The following is a 16,048-nucleotide window of genomic DNA, read 5'->3' on the forward strand; positions in this document are numbered from 1 at the left end:
AAACTCACCAGCCTGAACATAAACCCCTACATCACAAGATGGGTTGCCATCTGGCTTACAGCCAGAACTCACACGGTAAGAATAGTGGGCTCCAGGTCCGACTCTAAACCAGTCACAAGTGGTGTCCCACAAGGCTCGGTCCTGGGACCCCTACTGTTCAGCATAATCTTCTCAGAAGTAGAGGCAAACACAGGAGGACTATGGCTAACCAAGTTCGCTGATGACTGCAAACTGGAAGCCATAACTGACTCTCCGGCTGACACAGACATTCTCCAAAAGGGCCTTACTGAGACAGACACCTGGTGTCAAAGTCATGGTCTCAAGCTAAATGCCAAAAAATGCATAGTCATCCCATTTGGGAAAAACAAAACACCCATGAATTACCACATAGGTGGCAGCCCCCTTAATACAGAAGAGGTAATAAGAGATCTGGGGACCCAGGTAGATAGTAATCTCTCCTTTGACAATCATATTGCCAAAGTAGTTAGGAAATCCTTCTATGTAGCCCATCTAATTACTAAAAGGTTTGCATCTAGAAATAAAGAGGTTATAGTGCCCTCTACTCATCACTCATCAGACCCATCATAGAGTACAATGCCCCATTTGGGATGTACCTCACAAGACACTTCCAACAGCTGGAAAGACCACAAAAGTACCTCACCAAGAGGATTACTGCCCTCAAACATATGTCCTATCAACCCGACTGGAAAAACTCCAGCTGTACTCAGTCGCACATCGCTTACTCAGAGGTGATCTCTGCCTGACTTACAAAGCCATGTCCAACTCAGATTTGATGGACATGCTCCACCTAAATCAAGTCACTGCGAGCCACTTGCTCTAGTGAGCTAAACCTCGCCACAACAATAAATAGAAAATGCTGAAGGGAAAGATTCCTGTCGCAGAGATTCCCCATGCTTTGGAATAAAATTTCTAACTACATTAGGCAGAGCCCCTCACTAGCACTCTTCAAGAGAAACCTTGACGAGTGGATGGGTAACAGAAAATACACCCCTGGGATCACGTCATTGGCTCTGCTTGACACTCTGGCTAGGCTTATAAATGCCCTTGGGCAGATAGCCTAGTACCTACCTATGAACCTATGTCTGAGTCAAGCACCTTAACCATTATACCAAACCACTGTCATTAGCTGTACATATTCTTTTTCATCCATTTCCTGTATTTTTCTTTTGTACTTATAACCTTAAATGTTATTTTCCATATTTTACCTTTTTACTAATAAAATTCCTTTTGTCTCTTTACTACCTCCCAATTTATGTCTTCTTCGTCACTTACTTCAAAACTTTCTTCTATGTCCTCTTTATTATTTTTTTCTCATCTAATCTGTCTTCTATATCTACTACGTCTAAACTTTCTTTGTTCATTTTCTTCCTTCTTTTTCTTTTTCCTTTTTCTTATTTTCATTTTTGCAATCCATCAATAAATGTCCAATTTTGTTACAGTTATAATAGTTCAATTCACATTTTTGGCATCATGTCCCATTTCTCCACAAATATAACATTTTCTTTTGTCACAGTTACTTATCAAATGTCCTTATTTTCCATAAAAAATGTTTTGAGTTGTCCATAGTATTTTACAACACCCCTATTCCTCCCACATTTATCATATTTGGTATATGTATACTTTTTACTCTTTCTATTTTTAAATCAATATTACAAACCCAGTCATCAGTACAAACACCCTTTTGTCCAGTACTTCTTTACATAAAGCTTTCAAATGTCCATTCAAAGTCTCTTTCTACCTCTGTTCAAAATGGTACATGAATCTTCTTTTCTGCTTCCCTGTTAAATGCTTTTGTCACATAAAGATTTCATAGGTTACAGTCTTTCTTTTTTCATATTCTCCAAGAAAAGTTTCCATTGAAAAAACAGTTTGAAATATAATGTCACAAAATTTGTCTTTGTTAATAAGAATAAATGTTTTACCTCAAAAGCTTTTACACCCGAAGGAGCTATTAAATTGTCCACACTTCATATCTGTCCATTTCTTTGTCTTCTTTACTTTGAATCCTTACCACATACTTTCATTTTCCTCTGCCTTCTTCTCTGTTACTCCACTTTTGCCTTCTTTTACTTCTCTGCATGTTTTCTTTTCCATTTCACCACTATTCTTCAGGATTGTCTCTGCATACTCCTTTTGTATTTTCTCCATAATGTCCCCCCAGGAAACTTCTCCTTCATTTTCTGGCTCACTCTGCACCACCATTTCTTTAAGTAAATCATCTTGCTACTCTCCCGACTGGAGGGCTGTAATTACACATCCATCATTTGCTGACTCATCTTCATCAAACAGTTTTCTTTGAAACACTTCCTCACAATCTTGCTCACATTGTCCAGTCTCAATGTTTGCTTTCTCCTTCATTTCTTTCACCACTCCATCATCTCCGTCTCTGTCCCCATCTGCCTCCCTGTTTCTCCAGGCCACCCCTGTGCCTGAAAAAGAAAAGGGAAGTGTCCTCCAAAATTGGTCCCACTCACAACAATGAAAGCAAGGGAATTTCCCTGATGCCATGGTCAAATTTCTCCAATAAGTAGAAATACCACCTCAGGTTTCCCCTGAAAAGAGGCTGCTAACCTAGTACAACTAAACTGGTCAACAAAGGATAAATAAAAATAAAAAGATGAACGGTTATGCCACTGCAGCCTGTTGGTAGTTTATTAAAGCTTTACTTCAAATGAAAGGTAGCTGGTGCATGTTATGAAGGCAAATATTCTACCATGATGTACAGTAATTCGGGGGGTGCTATCCCAGCTTAGTTTAGTTCAGCTAACTGCAAAATGCTATCACCATTTACTTCCCTTCCCTTCCTGCAGATGCCACAGTCTTGTCTCTTCTTGCTGTTGCTAAAACCACACATTGTTATTTTCACTGTTTGTTAAGTATTTACTAGTATTTTTCACTGTTTTAAAGCTATCTGTTCTGCTTGTTCTAGTTTTCTCGCCAAGCAGTGTATTTTAATAGCCGATCTGTTCTCTGTTTAAAACACTCTTTAGACCCTCCTTACTGTTTTTCTGTTATTTTAAACATTTTTTAGTGTCTCAGTGCTATTTTTCCTGCTGTGTTAAACATTCTCTTGTATTTCCCGCTGAAAATAGTGTAGCTAGTAGCTGTAGCATAGTCCAGATACAGGCTTACTGCATCCGGGTCTGTTTGTAGTGGCTGTTTGTTCTGAGCACATTTTCCAGGCCATCTTGAATTGGAAGAGTCCTATCTGTACTTTAGTGAGAGGATTGTGTTGATTGGACTTGATCTGGTAATGGGAGGTTGGTCTAGGGCTTGGAATAAGCATCCTCATTGGTCCTTTTCAATCTTTTTAGAGTTTTTTTTTCATGTTTTTAGCTTTTGGCATTTAGGTTCATATTTTCGTAGGTGTGTACTATGTTAATGGCCCTACATTTTAGCAGGTTTCTGCTTGTTTGTATATCGCACAGCACCCCACACAATTGTGCACCAAAGCCAGATGGATAAATTCAACAATTTTCCCCTTAGTTTCAACTGTAGTACACTAGTGTAGCCCTCTTCCTTAGTGCTGTCCTGGTCAAAGAAATACTGCTAGTGAGCTGTAACCTATTAAACCACCTGCAAATAAATAAATAAATAAATAAAATAAAGCCCAGACAGAAATATCCAACCATTGAGCTCCACTGTGAATGATTTTGAAGACTTGGGTCTCTTGAGGCAGTGTAGCAATTGCCTCATGTACACCAACAGTCAGGTCTCTCAGAAACAAGTACTATTATGACTCTGTCATAGTTTATGCTGGTGTGAACGACCTGAGATGTACCTCACTGGACTATAAGAAGAGAGACATGGTTGAACTCTCTGAGTATGTGTCCCAGTCAGGTATGTCCCTAGCCTTGAGCAGCATACTATCCTCACCTAGAATGATGCTGCAGTATAAGCAAAAAAATGACTGATTTCAATAATTGGCTTAATTTTTGGTATCAATCTAAGGGGATCCAGTATCTGTTAGCCTGGGAAGCCATAGTCAACAAACCTCACTGCTTTGTCAGAGACGTTTGCAGCTTGACACCTCTAGGCTTTTGTCTGCTGGCAAAGGCTCTTGCCTCCCCCATAGTGCCTTTTTTTAAGCAAGGTCTTGAAAACAACATTACAGACATGAAATTAGCCAATCAGAACAAAATAAGGATCATGCTGCTAAATAAGAGGAGCTTAAACCAAAAACTGCACTCCTGGAAACACTTCTTTCACTAGAAGATATAGATGTCTGTGGAGTCACAGAAACCTTGTTCAAAGCCTCAGACAGTACCCCGACCTTGCAAGTCTATAATGGCTTTCACACCTTTAGACTGCAAAATGAATGTGTGAAAACCAAAGGAGGCGGTGTTTGTAAGTATATTAGAGATAAATTCACTTCCTGTCTAGTTAGACTGGACAACTCCATAGAGTTACTCCAAGTCCAGGTTACAATGGATAAGACCCCCATTCAAGTCATAGCCAGTTATAGATCCCCCTCCATGGGTCACAAAGCCTACTTGACCAAACTGGAGACAATCCAAATTTTATCAAACACTCTGGTTATGGGGATTTCAATTATCCCACCATCAGCTGTGTAGCCTACACTAGCCCAGACTTTCTGGTGCAAGTTACGTGACTTTAATTCAAACGCTCTGGAACAAATTGTTCATACCCGACAAGAGGAACAAACATTCTAGATCTGGTCCTCACTAACATGTCAAACAGATGCGCTGCTGCAACTGTCGGACCCTCATTAGTTAAATCTGACCACAAAACAGTCACCTTCGAACTGGCACTATCACCAGAACTCACAAGGGGTAAAATCAGACTAAAAAACTTCACCAAGGCAAATTATACCCTCCTAGGCAAAGGTATAAAAGCATTCCAAGCCCCACCCCAAGCCGGAAGTGGTAACTATGCATGAAACTTACACTAAAGCTCTGTGCAATCACTTGCATAAGTGTATAAACTCGGCTGTACGAGAAAGAATCAAAGCTAGAGCCCCAAGTAAAACAAGCTGCCATGGTGGACATCCAACATCAACAAACTTTAGAATAGATGACAACTTATCAAATCCTCTAAGGGCTCCTTTGAGAGAAAGTTAGCAAGTACAGCTAATGATAACCACAAGGCCTTTTACAGATATGTACGTAGCCTAAAAGGTAACCACAAGGCCATTTACAGATATGTACATAGCCTAAAAGGTAACCACAAGGCTTTTTACAGATATGTACATAGCCTAAAAGGTAACCACAAGGCCTTTTACAGATATGTACATAGCCTAAAAGGTAGGACCCAAGCATGTGCAGAACTAGTGACCAATGGTGTTACATATGCAGTGACCCCACAGAGATAGCAAACCTGCTAGTGGATAGGTTTCGTGAAAATTTTACACCCTTATTCCATCTTAACGTATAATAAACCTTCCACCAAACATCCTCCCCGCACTACATATCTGAAGAGTAGGTCCTCAAAGCCTTGTCCAAGGCAAAAAGACAGCCTCTATGGGACCAGACGACAACCTTGGCTGTCTTCTAAACAGGCTTAAACATGAACTAGCATCACCATCAAGTACCTTTTTTCAATCATAGCCTAACTACAGGCTTTGTTCCTGTAGAATGGAGAACAGCACCTGTTATTCCCCTCCACAAAGGTGGCCTAGCAACAGACCCAGGGAATTATAGACTCATAAGCTTGACCAGCCTCATCTGTAAGGCCATGGAACATATCATTATGAACCTCATAAGCAAAGATGTAGACAACCTCCAAACCCTGGATCCTACCCAATTCAGCTTCATCAAGGGAAGATCTGGCCTGTTAAATCTGGTGGACTTCTTTGAAAATGTGACCAGGGCCACTGACAAGGGCATATCTGTGTACACAGCATACCTCGACTTGGCAAAGGCTTTTGACACAATTCTATATTCAGGCATTACTGATAAACTTAGTAAAATGAATGTAAACCCCTTTGTTGTAAGATAGGTTGCCAACTGGCTCCCAAACTGGACACAGACTACCAAAGTGGGTAACTCAACATCAACCAGCAGACCTGTTAACAGCGGAGTGAGACAGGGGTCAGTGCTGGGCCCCCTACTATTTGGAATATACATCTCAGAAGCTCAGGTCAAAACTAAGAGGTTGTGGCTGACCATGTTTACAGATGACTGCAAGCTAGGTGCAATCACTGAATCCCCAAATGATGTCAGTATACTTCAGGAGGGTCTCACGCAGACCAACAACTGGTGTATTAGTCACGATCTCAAACTGAATTATGCATCATCATTCCCTTCAGCACAAACAATGTCCCTTCACACTGTCAAATCAGCAACAATACCCTAAGTACCCATGAAGTGGTAAGGGACCTGGGATCACAAGTTGACTACAACCTGAACTTCGATCACCATGTGTCTACTATAGTAAGGAAGGCTTTCCACATAGCACACTTAATTAATAAAGGCATCGACTTAACAGCAAAAGAGGTTATAACCCCTCTATACTTGGCAATAATCCAGCCCATAATTGAGTATAATGCCCCATTTGGCATGTACTGTAGAAAGCACCTGCAGCATCTGGAGAGACCTCAGAGGTTTCAAACAAAGAAGATCAAAGGACTCCAACATGTGCCTTACACAGACCGGCTAAAGTCCCTGTCACTATATTCTGTATTGTATAGACTTCTTAGGGGAGACTTATGCCTGGCCTACAGAGTCATCCAAGACCCAAACCTAATGAACTTGCTGCATATCAGTAAATCAAACTGGACTATGGCTACCAATTCCAGGGACCTAAATATGGCCTGTGACTTAAATAGACCACAGAAAGACAGACACTGCCAAAGCAGTAAGTACAAACTCACTACCAACTAACAAAATGCAAAAAGGCACAGTAGAGGTGAAACAAAACCAGCCAACTTACGGGGATAAAAAGTTTTATTAACACAACAAGGAATCCACCAGTTAAAAAGCAAACAACGAACGCTTAACTAAATCACTGCAGTTTTGTTCTATCTTAGAACTTCTTCAGACATGCTGTCGCCTTACTACCCTCACTGCAATTTGTACTGAAACAAATTGGTTAATCAAATCCAATAATTCAATTAAGCTGTTGTTGTTGAGTCTTTCGACTTTTCCTGGTTAGGGGTCGCCACAGCGGAACTCTGGTCCGCTAATGATTGGTAGTTGATTTTTACGTGCCGAGTTACCAGCCCTGACGCACATCCTTCAACGAAGGTACGCCCATTCACGCATGTCTCCATGCAGAAGACGCTGTAGCTAAGAATTGAACCGGACAGCGACAACGCTACCGCAGCACCACCACTGCGGGTTAATTCAATTAAGCTGTTAATTAAATAAAATTCACTATAAAACTTTTTTACTTGAATTAAAATACCTGTTCAGACTTTAAAACATACATTCAATCCACAATAAACTATAAAAATATATAATTAAACTGTGGAGGAAGTATTTGAGATACAATCTTAAAAAATAATAAACATATTGATAAAAATGTGATAAAAACTATATAATAAAAATGCAATAAAAATTGACCTACTGTGGAGAAAGAATGTAAAACTTTGGCTGTCCTGCCATCTAGTGTAAGAAACAGTTAATGCAACCTAAATATTCCATTATATAAAATAAGTTTCCATCTCAAAAAGTACTTCAATATATATTTATATATATAATATAATATAATAATATAATATAATATATATATAATTTATATAGTAAAACCACATAAATACTTAAATATACTAACTTGCAAGAATAAAGATGTAGAATTAATACTAAAATACTAATAAATACTAGTGTATATAAAATACAATAATATAATGTTAGAGTCTGGCAGACCTAATAAAACTGGAATAAGGGAGATGTTTTCATTAAGTACAGTCTCCATACCTCTCAAGTGTCCAGATTTTCGCAGAATGTCCAGATTTCTGGCTCATATTTTTGGTCCATTCCTTATAAAATTTGTGGTTTTCTGGCAAATCACTGGGATGATCTGAGGAATGAAGTCACTAAAAATGGCATACATTTGAGTTTCAGACTTCATATCCTTCGGAAAATGTATATTAAAACAAACTCTATTACTCTAACAACTTTCTAGGTTTATAAGAGCAATGTTTAAAATCTGTCCCTATTTTTGGGTCTTTGTCCCCCCATTTTGTTGGGCTTTGTCCAGATTTCTTGCACAAAGAGGTTGAAAGGCATGCGTCCAGGAAATTTGTTGGCTTCAAGAACCAATTGCCAAAATATTTCTCAATATTCAGTTTTTATCTCCCATTCAGATTGAGTAGGCATTCAGGTACAGAATCATTGTTGTGTTAATAAAACTTTACCCCCGTAAGTTGGCTGGTTTTTGGTTCACCTCTACTGTTCCTTTCAGAGATTTAAATAGGACATGCTGGAGGGACAGATTTATGTTCCAGCAACTGCCACACCTTTGGAACAGGCTACCAATTCATGTGAAACAGAGCACCTCTATGACACTGTTCAAGAGGAACCTGGACTAGTGGACGGGACACCATAAATGCTTACTTGGGATAGCGCCCACAACCCTCCTGGACATGGGCAGTCATCACTAAATGCAATCTTGGGTATTGACTAGCATTCCACGGTATTACATTGGGATGAAATGGTTAGGTTTAAACCGACCTCCAGGTCAATAGCCTACTAATCTCATATGACCCTATGATCCTATGAACTGAAATCCAGAAAAAAGTACACGAGGCATGAAAAGAATTTTCTCAGGTATAAAGTCTTGAACATTGCTTTTACTGCTGATGCTGTTCCTACCAATATTTCTCTTTCCTACTTCTTGTAGCTGATAATTTAAACATTTTTCAACTTTGTCAATACATAATATCCATAATTATGCCAATTATGAAATTCATGTTTTCATACTAGCACTCTATTGAGGAGCCACCAAAAGAAAAAAGACCGAAAATGCAAGATAAGAATGAATACTGAACATCATTCTTCTCCTTTATACTTCTATTTTGCAGGGTGCAAGGCCCACATTGTACCCCCTAATATGGGAGGCAAGCCCTACCCCCATACTTGTATATACAAACTCTGAGATCACCATACTTCAGAGAATAAGGAATATTCTGTGATATAGCAACCCCAAAATTAGTATATGTAAATCCGGATTTTCATTTATATAGTCATCACTTTTCAGGACTTGGCAATCCAAGTCGCAAAATTCTAAATGGATACCCTTCATAACACCTAACATAGGTATTGTTATTATTTTCATCACTTCTAAGGCCCCACAATGAAGATTTCCTTCACTGTCTTGCACTTTTAGAGGGAGGCTGCTTCTGGTCTACAATAACATTTAATAATATTTAATAATGCAGTGTCATAATCACTTACATTATATAACATTCAAAATACACCCTAAAAAAATTGGAAATATTCCTACATTTTATACCCCAGAACAAATAAAACTGCCAAATATGAAAGTTGTGCATGCAACCTATCCCACCATTGTGGGATAAATTCTCACATTCTGCTAGACCAAGGAAATTATTAAACACAAAGTTTAATTTATCACTATGTGGTAGGTAAATGTGCACTCAGAATCTGGAATCCTTCAAAACCTGCATCTTTGGGTCCTATATACCATAATTTACGTATCAGTTATGTGTTAATTTTATACATTATCTCCTCCTCCTGCTGTTTTTGTACAATGTTAACACATTGCATATCACCGCCTCCTCCTAATGCTTAGTTTATGCTCTGTGTTTATCTTCTTCATCATCTCCTCCTGCTTAGTGTATACTCTGTGCTAATACTATAATTAATCTCCTCCTGTCTATTGCATCTGTTTGCTAACATTATACATAATCTCCTGTTGATTTTGGTACATACCCTGTATTAACCCTATGCATCATGTTCTGCTGTTAATATGGACTCTGTGGTAACGCTATACGACATCTTCTTCTGTCATCCTACATGATAATGTTTGTTGTCATGTTATCCTCCACTTAATCCAGTCAATGTCACATTATTTGTTTTGTAAGTTAGTTCTTTATTTCAGTATTTAATACCTGCTTGTAAACAATCAGCATAAAAGCATGTAATAAGAAATAAACCACAGGACGTTCTGCATAGCATTGTCATAATAAAAAAAAAAAACAGATATTTAAAGTAAGTTGAGATAGTTAAAACAGTTTTGTTTGGATTAAGATAAAATGGGATTTTATGGACATTAGGAACAAAGCCATGAAGATACCTACCTTAATCATAGAAGGTAATTGATTCCGTAGGTCTGGAGTGAAATATGCAACAGTTAGCCTTGTCAAGGTCCCAAGACAAGTGCTTGGAGCACCTAGCAGTCCCTTCACTGATTATCTTACGGGGTGAACCAGAAGGTCCTGCAAGTAGGCAAGGCCCAGATTTTGTAGGGGCTAAAAGACTGACTTTGCAGTGTCAGGTACCTATTGCAAGTCTTCAAGAAGAGGGTTAATATGAGTGAGGCAGGAATTCAAGTCAGAATCCTGGCAGCAGGATTCTTTACGTGTTCTAGCCCTACCACATCACAGATTGTGATCTCAAAGAAATGTCATTACCATAGTCCACGTCCCAAGCTCTTTTCATCACAGGGCTGAGAAATTGTGGAATAATCTCCCTGTAGAGATCAAGAAGGCCTCTATTTTCAATATATTCAAAATACTTATTCACATTTGGTTTGGTGATAGGGTTTTTAGACCTTACTAACAGCTGGCAAACTTATTTAATGTCTCTGTTGAGGTTCTGAGTTTAATTCTCACCAACCACTGAAACATTGTAGCATACAAGAGCACAACTGTTATAATAAGGTCTGTACAAGCAATAACATGCTTAATACTGGGATTATTACTCAGACGGCTGATACATAATCCTTATATTGAAAGGCATACCCAGATCTCACAGAAAAGCTGCACAATCAAAACTGTTTCCCCCAAAGAAAGTAAGGAAAGAAGGAATGCAACCCACAAGCAACAGACTGCAGCACACGTAAACAATGCTTCCCTCTACTCAGGGTTGAGCTTAAGTTGACTAAGTCATTCAAATTAACATAGCACATACATTATCCCCTCTTTCTCCTACTGATATTGCAGTGTGTATGCAGCTGCTATTGGCAGTAAACAGCAAGTCTACTCTTATACAAATATTATCAGTAGTGACCATACCTCTCAACTGTCCAGATTTTTGCCTCATATTTTTGGGTTTCTCATATAATTGTGGTTTTCTGGCAAATCAGATGACTGAAGTCAGAAAATAATGGCACGCATTTGAGTTTCAGACTTCATATCCTCCAGAAACATTCATGCTAGTGCAGAACCTTTCTAAGTTTGTAAGTGTAATATTTAAAAAGTTCCTTATTTTTGGGCCTTTCTCCCCCCATTATCTGTGCCTTTGTCCAAATTTCTTGCTCTAAGAGGTTGAGAGGTATGGTAGTGAGACATTGTGAGTTCTGCATTAACAGGGTACTTTTATTGTTCTGTACAGTAACTAATGTGTTGTACATGAATTGCTGACAGCATGTACTGAGTTTGGCATTATCCATAAATCTTGTGCATGTGACAGATAGTGAGTGTATACTTGTGATTACTTAAAGGGCCATCTGCTGCAAAGATGAGTGGAAGATGTTAATATCCCTGTTTTGTTACGGATACTTCAGGTAGAGAAAAGTCAAACTGTATAGCAGTCCAAGACCTAGGTCACAGCTCACTTTGACAGGAGCACAGTCAACTATCTGTAATGCAAGAAGTTATTCCTTTTTAAAAAAATTCATACCTTAAGAAAACTTACTCTTGAATGTAAAAGATCCTTGTGCAAAACAAAAGGATGTGTTTAGTTGTCTTTGTTACAAACATCTTTTCTATACATGGGGAGGGGTCATGGCACAATTTACCCTTTCATAATTAAAATAATCAATAAATTAGTCTGCATGGTCATTGTATAAGATCATATGGCATGGGACGTGATTACAGACTTAAAAATATCTTAATAGTGTTTACTATTTTAAGAACCTGATATTATATACTTTGCATAAGAACAAGTGCCAATAGCTGCAGATCCTAAACTAGTAATTTTTATATAACCCGACTAAGCAATGTAAATATTGGTTGTTTGTGTGATAAGAATTGGTGTAATATGTTATGTATATGTACGGGGCTTTCCCCCCCCGGGCTTCTGCTGAAAACAGGCTTCTTGCCCAGTCAGACATACTTGGTTAACAAATGTCAAAATAAAATAAATAAATAATACATATGCAGAAAAGCCTTCCAATGACTTTAGTAATGAATGCAGGAATGCATTTTCTAAGGGTCTTTTGAAGATTAATGTCCCACACTGAGCACATCTAAATACCAATATTTCTTGCGATTACTGTTCATGATGTCCTACCATTAAACTTTCATTCTGTACTGTGTTAATAGTGATAGTGCATATGGTGGTTGCCCTGCATATTCCATAGTAAAGACACAAAGATCCTGGGCACATGAAATTGTAGAGAAGAGTCTGCAGATATGAAAAGATGTCTAGTTCATATGTCTTTTATATTTCCAGAATGTTATGTTTTTTCTACCAAAGACTGTTCCTTGTAAAATGTGTCATAATAAGTGCTGATTTGGGTTCTGTCATGTACTTTCAGATGGCTATGCCTTCATGGGGGCACTGATTATTGAAGAGGTAGTGAAGGAGCTCGTCAACAAAGGCTTGGACAGTGCAAAGGTGCTGCTGCTAGCCGGAAGCAGGTATGTATTATCTTTAATTGAGACTGTGTATGAGCAAAAACATCAGAAAACAATGCCTTATTGACCTCAGTCATGGCAAATATTAGCTGGGGGAGGCTAGCCTCCATTCTTATCAGCTGTGTTACACAGATGTGTGGGAATGGGCTGTATACTACAGTGTGTTTAGTTCACACGTGATGGTTTTGGCTTCTGAAAATGCTGGCTTGTGCTGACTTTATCAATGAAATGCTGTGAGAAATTCTAATATAGACATCAGATAATACAGGGCATCCCATGCATGGCCATCTCTGCTGGAGTGGCAGGGGTGCCACACTGATAGGAATAATGGCTGAGTTTCCCCACACATAGTCAATTTCACTGGGGTGGGAGATGTGTTACAACTGGGTGTTATAGCTGGACACCTCACATACAGGCATTTTAACTTGGGTAGAAGATATGTTACCACTGGGATTAATATCTTAACACTCCAGTCATGGTCACTCCTGTTATTGTCTGGTAGACTCTAACCTTAAATATGGTGATGTTACATAGGGAATATGGACAGATGAGAACCAGCCATAGCCCACATTCCAAGAAAGCTCAATGTTATGAACAGAAATGCATGGAGATAGCTTGCCTCTTTGTACTAATTAAGGTAATCCCATCCTTGTAGCTATAAAAACAAACAGCATCCCACCAGAAAACAGAGCGGTGTCTGAAAAGGAGTGTCATGACTGTTCATAATATATAAGCAGTATTTTCACCATTACAGTTTTATGTCCTGAACATCAGTGATAGGATACAGAGCTGGTTGGCATAATTGGCATAACTCTCTCTTCCAAAGCAAATCCTACACACAGAGGCAAGCTATCTCCATGCGTTTCTGTTCATAATATTGTGCTTTCTTGGAATGTGGGCTATGGCTGGTTCTAATCTGTCCACTGGAGTGTTAGGGGTTTCCAATACTGAAACACAAATCCTTAAAATAAAGAAAACAATCCAAAAATATAAATAAGGCATGTACTAACTAAAGAGTTACTTGTTCACACACTGCAGATTTCTACCCTCATTCCCACTCAGACCCAGACATATTTGCAGTGATATTAGGAAGTGCCCAATCTTCCACTTCCTGCTGTCAGTCTCCTGCCCCCTTGGTAACTTTATCTGGTACCAGATTTCCCAGTGCCAATCTATAAAATAAAGAAAACTGTCCAGTTGAGACCACAGGTGTCATTATTTTATAGTAAAATCCCCATTTTCATTCACCTGCTGCAGGCCTTCACCCAAACTTGCAAGCAAACATATTTATGGTGACATGGGGAGGTAACCAATGTAACACTGGCTCAAAGGAAACCACAGAATAAAAATGTATTTAATAAATAAAAAACAAAAGTTTTTACATAGCTAATGAAAATGCGGCTATTACTTGGTTCAAAATTTACTTGCTTTGAACTACCCGTTGTCTGGAATGACACTGGTAAGTGTCCAGCATCTCATGGTTGCTGTGTTCTGTAGTGGTACCGGCAGTTAAATAGTCACTTAATGTAATGTCCTAGGAAATTATTTGTTTTTTAACTAAATAAAATAGCTAATTTTTCCATTAACCTCACCCTCACCAGACCACAACAAAACCAGTAGTCCATCCTTCTTCTCTCACAAAACATAAACAATGGAGCTGTAGAAATCTCTTCTTATGTGAACCAGAGACAAATCTGCACTCTTTGGCAGGCAGCCATGGATTAGCTGAAGGTACAGTGTACTCTACAGGGATTTCAGCAAATAGTAATAACTTAAACATTTCTTGACATTTTGAATGCGTATTTTCAAGGTGGTATTTGTAGATTCCAGTACAGCAATTATTTCGTATTGTTTATAAAAAAGATCTGGGTTTAAAAACACCGCTAGAGAGACCTTTAGCTAATGTAAGAACTGCAGCAACTTGTAGTATGTGGTTTTGTGGCTAATGTAATTATTGTAAATACATTCTGCTCTGTGAACAAGTGATTATAAGAGGGCATAAAATTGAATTACTAGGCAAGTATGACTGTCAAACAAATGCTGGTAAAAAACTAAAAGATTTAAGAGTCACTTTTTTCACAGATCAACAAGGTAAAACGTACTTTAAAACACTTTGTTAGTCTCGCAAAGTAAAATAAACACAATTTCACTACTGAAAAAATGGGTTCAGTTACTTTAAACAAATTTTAAAATGATAGGAAAAATCAACACTCCCATTTAAAAGTATAGCACAGTCTCGAGACAGCTCATTAAAACACAAAACACCTAGCTTTAAAATAACTTTTCTGAAGAGGAAGCTTTAATAATACACAAAAATTCTTGAATGAAAGTTTTTTTTCCCCAAACGGGAACTTCTCTGTCCAGCAAAGGAACAGCATAAGCCAACCGACAATCCTAAAAAGGCCTCAGAGAAATGTACTCTTTGGCAAAGGTAAAGCTCTGAAGGGCTTGGCACCCAGACAGGTCTTTTAGTCAGATCAGCTCGAGCTGCCAGTTTGGGAATGTGGAATGTGCTCTGAAGCTTTGCAAGCTGGCTGGTTGTTATATCCTTGAGAGGATATAACCCATTTAGCTAAGTCTACTGCAGCAGTGATCAATATGATGGACATCAGGTCAATCCTAATATGAAGATGAGATCAGCTTAAGGACTGTCCTCCTTGATACATGTTATCCAATAAAATTTACTTTTAAGAAAATATTTGAACAGTTTGAGTCCAAGGGATTGTGAGCTTGGATTTCAAAGAAGCTAGAAATGGCTGCTAAAGGACATTAAACATAGATTAATGAAGACGTGAGTTAAAGTAATAAAAAAAAAAATAAAAATAATCCATAACCAAACCAGGATCTCTTGAAGTACAGGGCACTTACGTTGAAAAACATTTTCACTTGCCTGTACATATTTTCTAAGAAGGCATTTATGCATCCTTTAGAACAGAAATAACTCTCCCTAAACAGCACGGAACTTAGCTACTAAAGTAACCAAAGGAGCCAGACTGACGTGAAGAATTAAATGGACAAGGTGCGCAGCATTTGCAGATTGGACAGTTGTGGCTTGTGCAGACAAAGAGGGCTGTGTAGGGGTCATCAATACTGGGAAGCAGGACTGGAAAGCCATTATGAGAACAAGACCATATAGGCATGTCCTGATTTTGCTCTAGCTAGGACATGCAGAGGAAGAGAGAAAAAGACATCCAGGAAGCCCTGAAACCAAGAGGTACATAAAGTCTCCATAGGTGTGCCTGACCTGCTTTTTAGGAAAAAGGGAAAATAATTTCTAGTACTTACTGCTGGTAACAGCCATGA

General features: G+C 38.6%; 1 protein-coding gene across 1 annotated transcript in view; it reads left to right on the forward strand.

Moving 5' to 3' along the window:
- NOTUM (notum, palmitoleoyl-protein carboxylesterase) overlaps window positions 1-16,048 on the forward strand; it is a 251,352-nt gene that overhangs the window by 176,940 nt on the left and 58,364 nt on the right. Inside the window, exon 7 of the mRNA XM_044068221.1 lies at window positions 12,646-12,748. Within this exon, the coding sequence (XP_043924156.1) occupies window positions 12,646-12,748 (103 nt within the window). The remainder of the gene's footprint in view (window positions 1-12,645; window positions 12,749-16,048) is intronic.

This window comes from Protopterus annectens, chromosome 4.part0 (assembly GCF_019279795.1).
Source record: "Protopterus annectens isolate FY-2018-M chromosome 4.part0, PAN1.0, whole genome shotgun sequence".
Classification (NCBI taxonomy): domain Eukaryota; kingdom Metazoa; phylum Chordata; order Ceratodontiformes; family Protopteridae; genus Protopterus; species Protopterus annectens.